Source organism: Protopterus annectens, chromosome 3.part1 (genome assembly GCF_019279795.1).
Source record: "Protopterus annectens isolate FY-2018-M chromosome 3.part1, PAN1.0, whole genome shotgun sequence".
Lineage (NCBI taxonomy): Eukaryota > Metazoa > Chordata > Ceratodontiformes > Protopteridae > Protopterus > Protopterus annectens.
Genome location: NC_056732.1, coordinates 55664776 through 55682383, shown reverse-complemented (window position 1 = coordinate 55682383; position 17608 = coordinate 55664776). Strand labels below are relative to the sequence as shown.

The following is a 17608-nucleotide window of genomic DNA, read 5'->3' as shown; positions in this document are numbered from 1 at the left end:
GATTAGTAAAGTAGAAGTTAAAAAAATAGAAGCTGAATTTATGGAGTGCCTGAGAAGCGAAGGATTTGGTGTAGAAGCTCTAACACAGGTTACATCACAACATGATGGAACGAGTCCCCAAAGTAAGGAGAAACAGGAAGATCTGGAGTATCTGAAGAAGAAATATGGACCTGGAAAAGAAAAAGAGATTTAATGTGGTGTAATATTTATGCAAAGTAGAAAGCAAAACTAACCATTACAAAAAGAGCAGCACCAAAGATATTTGAAGAGAAATACAGGCAAAGGAATACGGACATGGAAAACTTTACAATACAAAAAATAAGAAGGCAAAGAGGAAAAGCAGAAAAGAAGATTAGAAATGGAAAAGTTAAAGAAATAGAAACTGAGGTCATGGAGTACCTGCAAAGTGAAGGATTCAGTGTAGAAAATCTAACAAAGAAAGAACCACAGCAGTACAGAGCAATAGACATCCAAATTAAGGAGAAACCGGTGGAATGGGAAGCAACTGGCCAGTTGCCATATGAAGATAATTTGGAGCCTTCCACAGGAAACCATTATAAACATTCACTTGAAGCTGGACAGCAAGGGAAGGAACAGAGAACTGTGGCAACACTGACGCAGTCGATGAGGAGTGATAGGCCAGTGAGTTCCCATATGACAGAGCAATGGATGGCACAGGATGAAATTGAAGAGAATGTGCCACAGGAAGATGCTATAGAAATTTCTATAGAATGCCCACAGGAAATGGAAAACAAAAATGTGCCTTCAGTTTAGAAGGCAATGAGCTAAGAGAAGAGTTGCTTGATTTAATAGAGATAGATAGACAGAGCTAGATAGATAGATAGATAGATAGATATATAGATAGATAGATATATTAAGATCAATGAAACAAATAGACTGAAGAAGGTCAATAAAACCCAAAAAGTCAGAAGTATGATAAAACAAATTAATATGGTAATTAGGACTGACAATAGAGATCTAACATCTATGCGATATAACAGAAGTAAACATGACATAGTACTGTGCAGCTAAATTAATAACAGATAAAATTCTACTACAAGAACACAGGGTAGTGAGGGAAAGGAAGGCGAGAAACTGAATGCCGTCATGGAAGTACTGAAAAGAGAAAACAATAAAGCGGTTAAGACAAGAAGTGTCACTGTTAGGGTAGTGAAGTGAAATTTTTGTGCGTTACTATAAGTTGGAATAGGGATTCTGGACAGTTTGATAGCTGTATATATAGAAAAAGCACTTTTACTAACAGTTACTTACATTATAAAAGCAATCATCCTCAGTTTATTAATAATAATTTACCTAGAGGCCAATTTATTAGGGCTAGTCAGATAACGTCAGATGATTTGAAATTTATGGAAGAAGTTGAATTTATTACCAATATGTTTTTAGCCAGAAGTTAATGTAAAGTGATGTTAGATAAAAATTAAAAATTAAATTATAAGTAAAAGACGTTCAGTGTGTTCCCGCCGATCCTTAAAGAATCTTTTATTAGTGAGAAAGAAGATGAAATAAAAGGTAATATGAATGAAGAAAATATACTTTGTACTTTAGATATTACAGTTGACAGTAATGCAATTCGCTGTATAATAAAAAAGCAATTGGGTTATTTTAGAAGGAAACAAAGACTTATTTAAAGTGAGTCTATATCACGTCGTTGAATGCACAAGTGTTCGAACGATGTAATATCGAACCAGGAAGTCCAAAATGCAAGAAGTACGAACACACAGAACAGTGATTTTTTTCCCAGGGAAAAAAATCGCTTTTCTGGTACAAAAACAAAAAAACACGTACACTTTAAACTTAAAACTAATGTGGGGGGCTTTGCCTCCCACCCCCACAATGTGGGGGGCTGTGCCCTCCACCCCCCCACTTAACTATACCAACTCCGAGATCGCACCACAGTGGAGGAAATAGCAAAGCTGCGAAAATGGACTACTTCGCTATTTTCACTTCCCGGTTCGATATTATGGCGTTCGGACACCTGTGTGTTCGACATCGTGATATAGCCCCATTTAAAGTAGTTAGGAAGGATCCCTGCTTTGTTTATAAAAATAATATTAATTAGAAAACTATATTGCAGAAAGATAACACCAAATTACACCCTTTGTTTTTTCTACCAAGAGGTGAATAAGTGTGGTGACTGCAGGGTCTGTCGTTATATTTTAGAAGGTCCTTACATTGATCTAGATAAACTACCCTATACTTTATCTGTTCCTGGCAAATTTTGTTGTAGGACTGTGGGGGTGGTTTATATAAGTAAATGTTCTGGATGTAGTACAAGTTATGTAGGGATGACAGCTAGAAGTTTACAGGAACGTATTAAGGAACATTTTTATGGTACAAAGAAGAAGGAAAGAAAACTGCACCATATAGGGATTCAATCGAGTGTGATCAATATAAAAAGTTATTTTCAATTACAGAGCAGGTTTTAGGTGATTTCAGGGGGTGGGGTGATTTTAAGAACATGTTAGAACAAAGAGAAACTATCTGGCAATTAAAACTTGGGGCAGATAAATATCCCTGGTTAAATAATGTTATTAATAATAAATGTTTTTTGAACTATAGGAAAGAGTACATTTTTAAATAATTTTGTAATAATAGGAAGGTCAAACGGTTGATGAAGTAATTATGTGTTCTTTTTAAGTTACTTTTTATGTAGTGCTCTTTTAAATGCTTAACTGTTTAATTAACCTTATTGGTTGGTTACAAATAAACCCAAATATCTATCTATATATATATATATATATATATATATATATATATATATATATATAATATATGTATATATATATATATATATATATATATGTATATATATATATATATATATAAAAATATATATATATATAAAGATATATATGTGTGTGTGTGTGTGTGTGAGCGCTACAGAATCCTGAAAGCCCAAAATTCTGAAGACCAAAATCCTGAAAGTTCAAAATCCTGAAAACTCAAAATACTGAAAACACACAGGATACCAACACTTACTATATTCCAGTACAGGTACATACAGAAACATATTACCCTTCAACTATATGCAGGGGGACAGGCCCCCCCTGCATCCCCACACCCCCTGCTACTTAAATATATCAACTCCGAGACTGCACTTCACTACAGGAAGTGCAATCTTGGAGTTGATACATTTAAGTAGCAAGGGATGTGAGGGATGCAGGGGGGGGGCTTGCCCCCCTGCTTATACTTGTAAAACAGTAATATAGTTTGTGTTTTATTTCTTTCTGTATGTACTTGTGCTGGAATACAGTAAGTGTTGGTATCCTGTGTGTTTTCAGGATTTTGAGTTTTCAGTATTTTGAGTTTTTAGGATTTTGAACTTTCAGGATTTTGGGCTTTCAGGATTCTGTAGCGCTCCTCTATATATATATATATATATATATATATATATATATATATATATATATATATATATATATTCTCTGTTTTTTATGGTTAAGTTGTTCTGATGACGTCAGGTTGACAAAAGCATACAATAATGTTTTTGAGCGCTAAAACTATTTTTTTGGTTCCTTGTTGATACTTGTAGAGTGTTTTTTTTTCTAGTTATTTCGTTTCTTTTAACCACTACTGGGTTCTGTTATTATTTTTTGTTAAAGTGTAAAGACTTCTCATCTTCTCTTTGTCGATGATTTAAAACTGTATAGCTCATCAGATGAGAAACTGAAAGCACAACTGCAAGTTGTCAAAACTTTTTCAGATGATATAAGAATGTCATTTGGTCCTGATAAATGTACAAAAGCAACCTTTAAAGCAGGAAAACTGCAGCACCAAGAAAGCATCAGTTTGGGACAAGAATGTGATATAAAAGAACTTGAGCAAGTGGGATTATATAAATATTTGGGAATTGATGAAGGATCAACAATAAAACATGAACAAATGTGAATAAAACTTAGTAAGAAATATATAAGAAGACTTAAATTAATCCTGAAGGCAGCATTGATATCTAGGAACAAAATTCAAGCTATAAACCAATTTGCTCTTCTTGTCCTAACTACAGTTTTGGAGTGACTGACTGGCCCCAAAACATGTTGGCATAGATTAGATAGGAAAACAAGAAGGATGCTTCATGCTTACCAAATGATTTATAAAAATCAGTGCATACCAGTATCACATATTCCCCATTCAGAAAGAGCTATGGGCCTTCTTAAAATTGATTACATGTATAGATCTGCAGTCGTGGGACTGCACGCATATTTGCTCACCTCACAGGACTCAAATGTAGTGAAAGTTTTGAAACATGACAGCTCAAATGGTGCAGTGGTACATTGCTTTGACTATAGTGTACAGAGTCCTGGGTTTGAGACTTGGCAGGGCTGGTTAAAACAGTTTTTGTACTTACTTTCCTCACTTGCTTAGAGAAAAACAGCTCTTATACTCACTTTCCTCACTTGTCTAGAGGAAAGTAGTTTTTTATTCAGGCATGTCCAAGGGTCAGCTCCCAGTGTTCTCTCCTGTCTATTTGATGAATCTGGGCATCTTGGGGGCAGTGTAGCAATTGCCTCATGTACACAGACAACCCTCTCCTCCTACCACCCAACACCACAACCTGTGAGAGATGCACTTATCTAGCCAAACTGGAGGTAAAGCTCTCTCCAACCAAGACTGAACATGACAGTCAAGAGTAGAAGGTAAACACTTGCACCACACCACACTCATCACATAGTCCCACTAAACCTACACCACCAAAATCCACACACAGAAACACAAAAACATTCATGGAGGCTCCCAGTAATAATCTGCTCAAGCAACAGAGACCTTCAAAGCAGAAACGTAGGCAACTTCCAGCCCCCCAGTATAACCCAAATGACACATAGCCCACAGACTCAGTGTGCCACTCAACCACAGCCCATAAGGCAAAACAACGTACCCAACACACTAGTCATAGGTGACTCTATAGTCAGGCACACTGATGTCCCACTCACCAGGCTAAACAAGGAGAAGGTTACTGCCAGCTGCCTGTTGGGTGCCAGGATCTGCCACATAACCCACGCACTCAGATCACTCCACAACAAGTACAAATATGACCCTATCATTGCCCATGTTGGTGTGAATGACCTGAGGCGTACCTCCCTGGACTACATGAAGAGACATGGAAGAGCTCTCCGATCTTGCAGCCCAGGCAGGTATGACCCTAGCCCTGAGCAGCATCCTGCCATCACCCAGAATTATACCGCAGTACAAGGACAAAATGATTGACTTCAACAATTGGCTAAGCTTCTGGTGTCATTCTAAGGGTATCCACTATCTGTCTACCTGGGACAACATGGTCGACAGACCACGATGCCTTGCCAGAGATGCCCTGCACCTGTCACCCCTGGGATTCCGGATACTGGCTAAGGCTCTTGTTGCCCCTATAGTGCCTTTTTTAGGCAAGGTTCAAATGACAAATTCACCACCATAACAGGAACAGGCAAGCAAAAACTGAGGGTAATGCTACTCAATGTTAGAAGTCTAAATCTCAAAATGCACTCCCTTGAGGCACTCCTTAAAATGGAGAACATCGATATCTGTGCAGTGACTGAGACGTGGTTCAAGGCTCCAGAGAGCACCCCTGCATCACCAGGCTATAACTCATACCACACTTTTTGGCCACCTAACCTGGACCGGAACACCAAAGGCAGAGGTGTGTCCATATTCATTAAGGATATCCACAACTCCAGGCTAGTTGCTCAGCATAATGCATCTGAGGTTATCCAAGTGCAACTAAGAATGGGCAAAACTGCAATCTAAATTGTAGCTTGCTACAGATCCCCCACCATGCCCCAGGATTCCCACTCCTCTTTTCTTGATATATTGGAAAATATTAGGGTTCAACCAAACACCCTAATAATGGGCAATTTCAACTATGGCACCATTAACTGGGAAAACTACTCATGTACCAACTCCTTCACTCAACGCTTTCTGGAATTCATAAATTCCAATGCCCTGGATCAACTTATCCACATCCACACCAGGGGCAACAATATCCTAGACTTAGTCATTACCAGCATGAGTGACCGGTGTTCCACACCAGAAGTCAACTCCTCGTTGATCAGATCAGACCATAAGCTAATCACCCTAGATATCCACATCCTGCCCCCACCCCTCATTAAGGAAATTACGATAAAAAATTTCTCCAAAGCCAACTTCATGCTTCTTAAGACAGAAGTGGCAAACTTCATGACACCCATGCAGATGGACAATACAGTTATGACCGCTGAATCCTACACAGATGCACTCTATAAGCACTTACATGAGTGCATGGATCGTGCTATCCCAAACAGAACCAAGATGCTATCCTCCCAAAAAAGGAAGCCAATCTGGTGGTCCCCTGCCATAAACAAACTCTACAACAGAAGAAAGAAACTGTTGCAAAAGAGAGTAAAATCTCATTAGTGGAGGAACTCCCTGGTCAGCCTCAGTAAGAAGCTGAGATCCCTTATAAAATCCTCCAAAGCTAGCTATGAAAACAAAATCACCACTGATTCTAAAGACAACCACAAAGCATTCTATAGCTATGTCAAGAATCTCAATGGCAACACCCAGATCTGCTCTGAGTTACAGCACAAAGGCACGAAAATTACATAACAAACTGATATTGCCAACGTTCTGGCAGATAGGTTCAGTGCTAACTTTACCCCCCCTCACCCCCTAAAGGGCCCATATCTATACAGGACGAATGCAGAGTCCCTGTAATCACAACTACGCAGGTAAAAGCTGCACTCTCTAAAGCCAAAAACACAGCATCCATGGGACTGGACAACATCCCAGGCTGCGTTTTACATAAACTTCAGAACAAACTGGCTCCCCACCTAAGCACCATGTTCAGACATAGTCTCACATCAGGCTTTGTGCCCACTGAGTGGCGCACAGCAACAGTTATCCCATTCCACAAAGGGGGAGCCACCACTGATCCCGGGAACTATCGCACTATTAGCCTGACGAGCCTGATCTGTAAGGCCATGGAACTTATCATCATGGAACTCATAAACAAAGACATTGGTAACCTCCAAACTCTGGACCCCACCCAGTTCGGGTTTGTGAAAGGCAGATCATGCCTCCTAAACCTGATCGACTTCTTTGAGGCAGTCACCAAAGCTGTAGACAAGGGTAAGGTGGTTCACACAGCCTATCTTGACATCACCAAGGCTTTCGACACCATCCCCCATTCTGGAATTATAGCTAAACTCACTAAACCAGGTATAAATCCCTACATCACAAGATGGGTTGCCAACTGGCTCACTGAAGAACCCACACTGTAAAAGTTGCAGACTCCAAATCTGACTTCAAACCAGTGACAAGTAGAGTACCACAGGGTTCAGTCCTAGGTCCTCTCCTGTTTGGTATCTACTTCTCTGAAGTAAAGGCTAACACAGAAGGCCTTTGGCTAATGAAGTTCACAGATGACTGCAAACTAGGAGCCATAGTTGAGTCCCCAAATGATGTGGACATCCTACAGAAGGGCCTCACTGAGACAGATGCCTGGTGTCAGAGCCATGGCCTCAAGCTCAATGCCAAAAAGTGCATTGTCATCCCCTTTGGTAAAAACTCTGTACCCATTAACTACCACATAAGCGGTAGTCTATTTAACGCCGAATGTGTGATATGAGACCTGGGGACCCAGGTGGACAGTAGTCTCTCCTTTGATAATCACATAGCCACAGTAGTCAGGAAATCCTTCTACATGGCACACCTCATCACAAAAGGGTTCTCATCTAGGAAAAAAGAGGTCATTGTTCCCCTCTACTCGACACTCATTAGACCCATTATAGAGTACAATGCCCCTTTTAGAATGTACCTCACAAGACATCTGCAGCACCTGGAAAGGCCACAGAAGTACCTCACAAAGAGGATTACTGGCCTCAAACAGATGCCCTACACTGAGCGTCTCAAAAAACACCAGCTTTACTTTGTAGCATATCGCCTATTCTGATGTGATCTCTGCCTAACATATAAAGCTATGTCAAACCCAGAGCTGTTAGACATGATACTCTTAAAGAAATCCAAATCCCTCCATGCTACATGCTCTAGGGACCTAAACCTTGTCACCACAATAAAGAGGACATGCTGGAGGGATAGATTCCTGTCCCAGAGACTTCCCATATTCTGGAACAAACTACCCATCTATGTCAAGCAAAGTTCTTCATTAGCACTCTTCAAGAAAAATCTTGATAAGTGGATGGGAAATAGGAAATACACCCCGGGGATCACCTCTGTGGCTCTGCTCGACAGGGGCACAGGAAAATAACTTTATTGGGTGTTGTAAGCCAGGGAACCTTGTTGGCTAGGCTTACTTAGGCCCTTGAGCTGATAGCCTAGTACCTACCTATGAACCTATGAACTTATGAGGGGAATAAATCTAAGTGGACTTCCCAGCTTATCCTAGCAAAAGCATATCGACGTCAAGGAGGAATGGAAATCAAATCAGCAGTAGATAAAACTCAGGCGGCACCTGAATGTGCCAAAAAACAAAAGAAAGACTATAAGGTGAAGGATCAAATGAGAAGGCAAGAAATGTGGAAAATGTATAAGTATAGTTGCAAGTATAGAAAACTTCTAGAACAGCCTCGTGTTGATCTGGATCAAATGCAGGAATGGTTAAGGAAAGGCGAATTCAAACCAAAAGATGAAAGGTTAATATTGGCGGCCTAAGATAGTGGGCTACACACATTTGTTTACAAAGTCCATTGAACATGTGGGAGAAACAGATAAATGTAGGTTTCCTAAACAGAATTGGAAACTGTCGCATACCTTGTTGCTGGGTGTGACATATTAATGGCAGAATGACTGTATACTGAAAGGCATAATAATGTGGCAAGACTGTTGCATGTGTAAACATTATGGTACTGAAGTAGCTGAAAAACACTGGAAACATGGGCCATACAGCATCATAGAAAATGATGAAGTCTACATCAAATGGGATCACCCTTTACCAGCAGTTCAAAAGACAGATGCAAGAAAAACAGATATAGTTGTCCATGAAAAGAAGACAAAAGTAGCATTGATCATTGAAATCACTACACCCAGTGACTACAGTGTCTTGCGTACAGAGACACAAAGTCATAAAATAGCAGAATTTGCAGGCAGAAATGAGAGCAATGTGGAAGAAAGATACCCAGATAGTTCCAATAGTAGTAACAGCAATGGGTCTTATAAAAAAAGAATATACAGTTGTATTTAGATATGTTACCAATACATGTAACTCCGTACGAATTGCAAAATGAATCATTACTGGCCACATTATAAGTGCTGTGAAGAGCACTTTTGGCTGACATCAAAGATTCAAACAATACTAATTTCGTGAACTTTATTCGTACTTTGACTTAGGAATGATGTCCACTCCCATCATGGTAACAGAAATCCAAAAGACTTGTAGAGTAATTAAAATGAGAGAAACCTACTTAGTTAGGAATAAGAGACAGAAACAGCAATTCAATGGCAATTGATTTGGAGTTTTGGTGACCTCAGAATTAGTTACATTAGTTAGGAGGGCATGGAGGGTTAGCCTTTTGTATGGAGTGTGGAAATGCCCCCCCCCCCCCCACATAAACAAGACATGGTTTGTCTATTTGGTCTTCCTGCAACCAAATGGGCTTAAATTTGTGAAGGTGCAGCTAGATGAGCCACGTCCGTACCGCTGAACTTCTGTGGTCAAAACTTCCGGACAAAGTCAAAAATAATGTGAGAACAAAGGCCCAAAATCAGAGATAATTTTTAAATACTATAGAGGTACAAAGCCCAAAAATAAGCATAATTGTTAAATATAAATCTATTTCACTAAAAAGTTAATAGAACAACAGGTTTTGCATCAACATGCATATTTGAACAATTAGAAGTATAAAACTTAACATCTGGCATTATTGACATGGTATAATCCTCAGTAATTTACCAGAAGATCATATATTTACAAGGAACAGGGTATAAATATTATGCAAAGTCAGGGACATTCTACAAAATTCTGGACAGTTCAGAAGTATGACCACATCTTCTCCATGGATTATGAGCAACAGAAATAAAGTTATAAAACATAAGCGATTTCTTAAAAGAGAGTGTAACTTTTCTCGGTTATCACTAATATAGACAGCATCTGGCTTAATATCAAGTGAAATGAAGACATCGGGGAAGCCGCCTTCCTCAATTTTCTATGTCTGTTGTATCTGCATGAAACTGATGGTTGATCAAACTGGCAGTGCAACTACAAATCAGTGTTATTTTATGAAATCATCTGCAAACAAGCAATGATGTGTATATTTCAGATGAATAGATAGAGAGACAAGAAAACATTTCTTCATAAGCTATATTTTGTTGGATGTGAAAAAAAAACTCTTGATTGGGCCCTGGGAATCTCTCAGCCTCTTTGTGTTGCCCCAACAGGCCTAGTCATCACGTTTACACTTTTCACAGTGAGTAAATTGTGAAAAAAAACTGGTCTACAATAGTAATGTTAGATAAGGTTTTCACACATAAGTCCTGATGGAGACAGTGAACATGAATCCAGAAGCTTTCTTCTTTTGCTTAGCAGAAACAAATGAATAAAGTAATCGTACAGCAGAAGTATAACATATTATGCTGTGTATGCAGGGAATGAATGAATGCGATGCTTAGTTCTCACCTTGCCGTTATTTTTTATATCTATCCTGTGCCAGCGACGATCTGCTGCATTAACTGTTGGTGGTAATTGGAGGAGCAGAGATCCTGAGCCCTGATTCAGTTTCAGAGATGGTACTCCATTCTTAAGTTCTAAATAAATGTGCAAGTGTTAAAATGTAAGCATTACAGCATATACCTTAAAAATAATAAAGTAGTAATAGGATTCCAAATAAGTTTTATCCAATGTTAATCTACTTACAATATTCTTGACATAGTAACAAGTCAGTAACCATGGAAAGTTAAAAGACTTACTTTTATAATCATTTAAAATACAAGAATACACTGAATTTTAACATTTATTTATAGTCATGTAAACCTTTTATTATAATCCTTTAGGTATGGAAAAAGAAAATAAACTACCTACATCTCAACAAACTCACACACTAACGTGCACACACACTTGCACACAATACTAACACACGCACACACAAATGTACACACTAACACAGGCACACACACACACACACACACACACACACACACACACACACACACACACACACACACACACATATATATATATATATGGATCTAGGACGTTTGCTCGAATAAGCAAACGTTCGAATCCATAACAACCAAACACACTTTAACGAAAGCGCTTTTATCGAAAAAAACACAAAAACACTACATTAATATTTTAGCAGGGGGGCTTCATTCCCTCTGCACCCCCATGTGAGGGGGCTGTGCCCCCACACCCCCCCTACTTTAATATTCTCTCTCCAATACTGCACTACAGTGGGGAAAAGGGAATTTTCCCTTACCCGCACATTAGTACAGCCTCGGCAACAGGCATACTTACGCAAAAGTGCTTCTTCGGTGAAAAGCACTTTTGCGTAAGTATACCCGGCCGTTTGGGTTTCAGATGTTTGCTCATTCGAGCAAACGTCCAGAACCCATACACACACACACATATATATATATATATATATATATATATATATATATATATATATATATATATACATATATATACACACACACATATATATACATATATACACACACACACACACACACACACACACACACACACACACACACACACACATATATATACACACACACACACACACACATACACACACACACATACACACAAAATTATTTACTTTAAAAGTGATTAAGGTAATCACTTCTTCTGTGGACTCTGCTATGTAACGTGTCTGTAAGACACAAGTCAAGCTTTCTATGCAAATAAGGAAAGGTTTTAAGTACTTGGGAACTTTTGCACTCACTGCCCGCTGGGGTTAAGACCCCAGTTCACTTCCTTCTGCATTCTACTTAACAACAAGGAATGGTGTAACATCTTAAATCTACAGTAAGACAGTTATATTTGAATAAGAACAGTTTCAAGGACTTGTATCATGCAAGGTGGAACTTATTTTAACGTATATAAAATATGTAAGTTCCAGTGTCACTTATGTATAACAATTGATAGCCAAAAATTGCAGATGGGGCTCTATAATTTCACTGATCTCCTGCAGGTGACCTCTAACCTTCCCAGTCATGCATGAGACTCCAAGTTACCTTACTTCTGCTGAATCGACTAAACTTCACCAAACACAAAAGACATTGCAACACAGACATGGTACAATATCTTTTATTGGATCAACACAGATTTTGCAATTACTCAAGATTTCAGGCTAGTGGGTGCCTTTCATAAGGAGTTATTAAGTTGTTCTTCTTTCAGCTTTTCCCGGTTAGGGGTCGCCACTGATGTTAAATACAGGGCTTAAATATCCACTGCAATATCAACATGGGAAAAAACATTCTTGTCCTATAAAAGGTATTACAATCCATGTATGTTCTGTAAGTGGAACAACACGGTATTGTATAATTTTTTTTTTTTGCAAAACTTCACCAGCATTGTTAAGGCCATTGAAAAAGCAAAGCTAGTCATAAAGGCAGAGGAGTGTTTATCTGACATGAGCTGATGCACATATGTAATACATTTTTTTTCTTGATAACTGGGTAATCTCACTGGATACAAGTGTCCGTTTTCAAGGGCAATGGAAAAGCAATGTCTAGCTAACTGACTTGCTCAGAGTCACACAGCAGGCAAATGGAAGTGGAAGGAATCGCACTTTGTACCCTGGGTACAAGAAACAGCTCATAAACGACTCAGAGCCTTAGTCCTATGTGCTAATTGCCAGACAGTCGTACACCAAATTGTTTTATAAATCATCCTGTGTTTTGTAAATATTTGCTAGTAAATGCTTAAAATTCTGGGATTGGGAAGTCTAATTAATGATATGACACATTTCATGTTGCATCATTCATACAGTAATATATTTTTTCAATAATAGTACAGATAGCGTGGAAAGTAGTTGGGTTCTACTGTCCTTTACAGACTTACTTTGCAGGCTTGAATATTACCTGAGCTCTTATTTTAATGATCTCTTATTTCTTAAGCTCATGGTACACCTCTCAACCTCTTAATGCAAGTAATCTGAACAAAGCCAAAAATAAAGAGGGGACAAAAGTCCAAAATCAGGAACAGATTTTAAATATCACGTTCATAAATTTAGAAAGTTGCTAGAATTACAGGTTTTGTGTTAGAGTGCATTTTCTGAAGGAGCTGAAGCTCGAAACTCAAATATCTGCCATTATTTAGTGAGATCATATCTGAATGATCTACCAGAAAACCATATATTTTATGAGGAACAGACCAAAACTATGAGGCAAACATCTGGACATACTGTGAAAATCTGCCAGTTGAAAGTTCTGCCTCCTGGAGTTGTATGGTTAGCAGATGATTAATTATACAATTGGTTAGCAGATGGTTAATTATACAATTGGTTAGCAGATGATTAATTATACAATTGGTTAGCAGATGGTTAATTATACAATTGGTTAGCAGATGATTACTTATACAATTGGTTAGCAGATGGTTAATTATACAATTGGTTAGCAGATGATTAATTATACAACTGGTTAGCAGATGATTAGTTATACAGTTGGTTAGCAGATGATTAATTATACAATTGGTTAGCAGATGATTAATTATACAATTGGTTAGTAGATGGTTAATTATACAATTGGTTAGCAGATGATTAATTATAGAATTGGTTAGCAGATGATTAATTATACAATTGGTTAGCAGATGGTTAATTATACAATTGGTTAGCAGATGATTAATTATACAATTGGTTAGCAGATGGTTAATTATACAATTGGTTAGCAGATGATTAATTATACAACTGGTTAGCAGATGATTAGTTATACAGTTGGTTAGCAGATGATTAATTATACAATTGGTTAGCAGATGATTAATTATACAATTGGTTAGCAGATGATTAATTATACAGTTGGTTAGCAGATGGTTAATTATACAATTGGTTAGCAGATGATTAATTATACAATTGGTTAGCAGATGGTTAATTATACAACTGGTTAGCAGATGATTAATTATACAATTGGTTAGCAGATGGTTAATTATAGAATTGGTTAGCAGATGATTAATTATACAATTGGTTAGCAGATGGTTAATTATACAATTGGTTAGCAGATGATTAATTATACAGTCCTCATTCTTTTTAGTAGAATCTACATAATGAAAACACACAAAAATTCCTGCTTGCCATTCCATAGTGTTGCAACAGCCTTAGAGCTGAATATAGCTCAGAGTGGTTGTTGAGCAAAGGCTTCACAGAAACAAAACGGTGGCTTTTTTACTGTGGGTTTGTAGAAACTTTCCTTCCAATGTTTCATCTCACAAGTTCTGCATTTGCAAAGCTGGACTTTCTAAGGCCAACTTCTATCTTAACCTCTATTTTCAGAGTTTGTGGTTGTAGTTATTCACCCCATTGGTCACTGCTTGGACCTCCAGGAGAGTTATATGGCAAATTCCTGCTCATACGACAGTAGTTTAATTTTGAAAGCAAAGCAGTGTCTGACCTGATGTCCACTTCTTTTTGCACCGACAGAACAGAAATTCATCCTCCTATTAGAAATGACACCTTTAGGCCATGGAAAAAGGTCATGTGATCCAGTATTGCATTCAAAATGACTGCGGATGAAGTTCATGGAAACAATGAGTTATTAAAAGTCGTTTCCCCCCATTTCCCCCAAGATATGCATCATGGCGTTTTTTTACACAAATCAGGAGACTGTGGTAAGGCACAGCCTCCCCCTCAGCTACACCCATGGTAGAATGGATTTTAATATAGAAAAACAACTTTTACAAACTCATCATTTAAATGAGTTGTGAGTCAGTAAGGTAAGATAAGAAAATTTATTAGAAAATCATCTGTAGATATAATAAGGACATGAACTCGTGCTATATCAAGCTTATCTTTGAGACGGAGTCTTAAGTAGGTACAGACATGGATACATCTTACCCTCAGTGACTAATCGTTTTTTTTCCTGATTTTGAGCCCACATTTGGGGTCTATATTACAACGTCGAAATGTCATAATATCGCACACCTAAAGATCGACAAGTATTCATCGAAATGCATTTCTGTGACTCGATGAATACTTACAGGGCAAACAAACACTTGGCCCGCAATACAACGGAATGAGCTAAACATAAAACAAACACACGCATGTGAGGGGCTGCACCCCCCCAACTAAATATACCAACACCTTCTCTGTGAGGGTTAGAGGTACCCCACCATTAAGTGAGCCTGTCTTTGTGAACTTCTTCAGGGCAGATCTACTTCAGCTGGTAGAAGACGTAAGGAAAATCCTAACAATCCACTGCAAATGGACCCAAATGATAAAGCTGCTGTATTCACCTCCAACTTTTACCAGCACATAAACAGCAGCATAGAAAAGTCAGTATCATTTATCGTTGAGTAGCATGATTTGGTTATCGCTATTAGCATTTTATAAAGAGCTCTGAGAGGCCCTTCTGGGTGCTTTTTTCTTGAGAGCCCCTTGCAAGAGACTTTAAACAGTCTTCAAAAGAAAACTAATGTCTTGCCAGCTGTAGAGGGCAGTGATATTCCTTCCCCCTGCCCTGACTTCTACAGATAGATTAGCCCAGAATCCTAAAGGGAAGAGGCCTGTGCAATGATGTAGGAATATTGTTACAAATAAGATAATATTACTTTTCCCTACAACCACCTGCAAAGTCACGCAGGATGCTGGCACATCAGGTGGGCCTGCAGTAGTCACAATGCCATTAACTGCTCTTGGGAGTCTGGATATCTGCATTTCTCAGAGCCATCAGTTGGGATAAATGGATCCTACATTTATTGGAAAAAACATGTTCTATGTTGTTAGATTTACTTTGGACAATGCCTACTGTTACACATCAGGACATCTGAAGAAGAAACCATTGGTGGAGTACCTATCCCTTCTTCTGAAAGGACATTTACAGATGATGCCATATAGGAGTTCAAGGATGAAGGTCTTATTTTTGTCTCCTCTTCATCCCACAGAAGTTGGTGTAGACTTGTTACTTCTGGACCTCCACTTCGGTTGACATATCCTGTATATGAACTTCCTCCTAGGGCCCCCTCGGATCTCTTACGGCTCTGTTTCTTTGTAGTTTATGAATGGTAAGACTGTACAAGATGGATGCTTGTTGGCACCTCAACATGTGGCAACTCTTCAGGGTGTTTCATTATTTTACTTTAGCAGTATTTGACTATCAGTATAGTGTGCTTCCCTTTAGCCCAACTTCTGTTACTGGACTCTCCACCAAAGTCCAGACAGTCGTAATAGGTTTGCTTAAGCAGAAAGTTTCCTGATATTCTTATACCTGGACAGCTGATGGATACTACTCAAGACTCTTTGTGTGTGGCCCAGAGATATACTTTGCCATTTACGCAACCATACAGGACTAATGTCATCAAGGATGAATCACAATTGACTCTATGTAGAGGATTCTGTTCATTAGTGCAGTTCTGGATACACTTTACTGTCATTCCTGCCCTGTATTATAGAGTCCCCAGAGTGCTGTAGTCTCCTGGTTAGTAATGCAGACATACATCATGGCCCATATTCTTCTGCATCCGCTGCAATTAATGGTAACTACAATGTTCACTGTCCATCTGGCTTGCCTCCATATGAGGGCACTCAGGTGGTCATTGTGCTGCCAATTGCTGTAGAGCCATTTTCCCCTTTCAGAACTGTTCCTGTTGATGAATATTTACCCCACCCCCACTTCCTGGACTGACAAATGATTTCCACCATCTTGAGGATGGGCTTCCCCTTCATCCTACCAGTTCTGATTTAGTATCTGATGATGCACGTGGCACCACTATTTAAGGGAGAGCTCATTTTAGGACAGCACCAATTCAAGGGATTTGGAATAGCTTTAGGAAACAATCACACATCAGCCTTCTAGAGATGAGGACTGAGCTTTTAATTGTACAGGATCTGGGGGACTGGTGAAGTTACAGCCCCATTTGATGAAGTCAGAAAATCAAGTGGTGGTTTAGCATTTACACAAGGAAGTGGGTCCATTTTTCTGTGTGGTCCACATAACAAAGGCATCAAGTGTCAATACAAGCACCCTGAGTTGCATTACAAGCCCTCTCCTGGAGCAGTGTCTGCACCTAATGGACATTTAGATAATCCTGTGCATTTGAGACACACAAAGGTCAGGGACAATGTGTTTGTAACCAAGGAAAGTTCAATCCTTCCCAAGTTCTTGATTTTTCAACAGGGCAGAGAGAAATGGACAGTGTACACGTTCTGGATACCCTGGGCATGCATGTTTCTTTATGTATTTCTTCCCCACATTTGTCATGTCCGTTTACAAAATTTAGAGCAAAAAAGGCCCAGTGTTGCTCTGCTTCAATCTTAATGGTCTAAAAGGACCTGGTATCTGGCCCTTCACTTTATAACCTGTCTCAGGAGTATTTCAGTTGTTGGGCTTTCCAAGTTTTTTGCAGGGCCTGTTTTATTGCAGAGCTCAGGTCCTGCATTAGCCCCTGTTATTCCTCCAAGGCGTCTGGTGGAAATCATGGAGATGACAAAGGCTGCCAGGAAGCCTTCTT

The 17608-nt window shown here is 38.9% G+C and overlaps 1 protein-coding gene across 1 annotated transcript in view; it reads right to left on the bottom strand.

The window, feature by feature from the left end:
• The window catches only part of LOC122797630 (neural-cadherin-like), a 796015-nt gene that overhangs the window by 164096 nt on the left and 614311 nt on the right, over positions 1-17608 (bottom strand). Inside the window, exon 24 of the mRNA XM_044066174.1 lies at positions 10619-10746. Within this exon, the coding sequence (XP_043922109.1) occupies positions 10619-10746 (128 nt within the window). The remainder of the gene's footprint in view (positions 1-10618; positions 10747-17608) is intronic.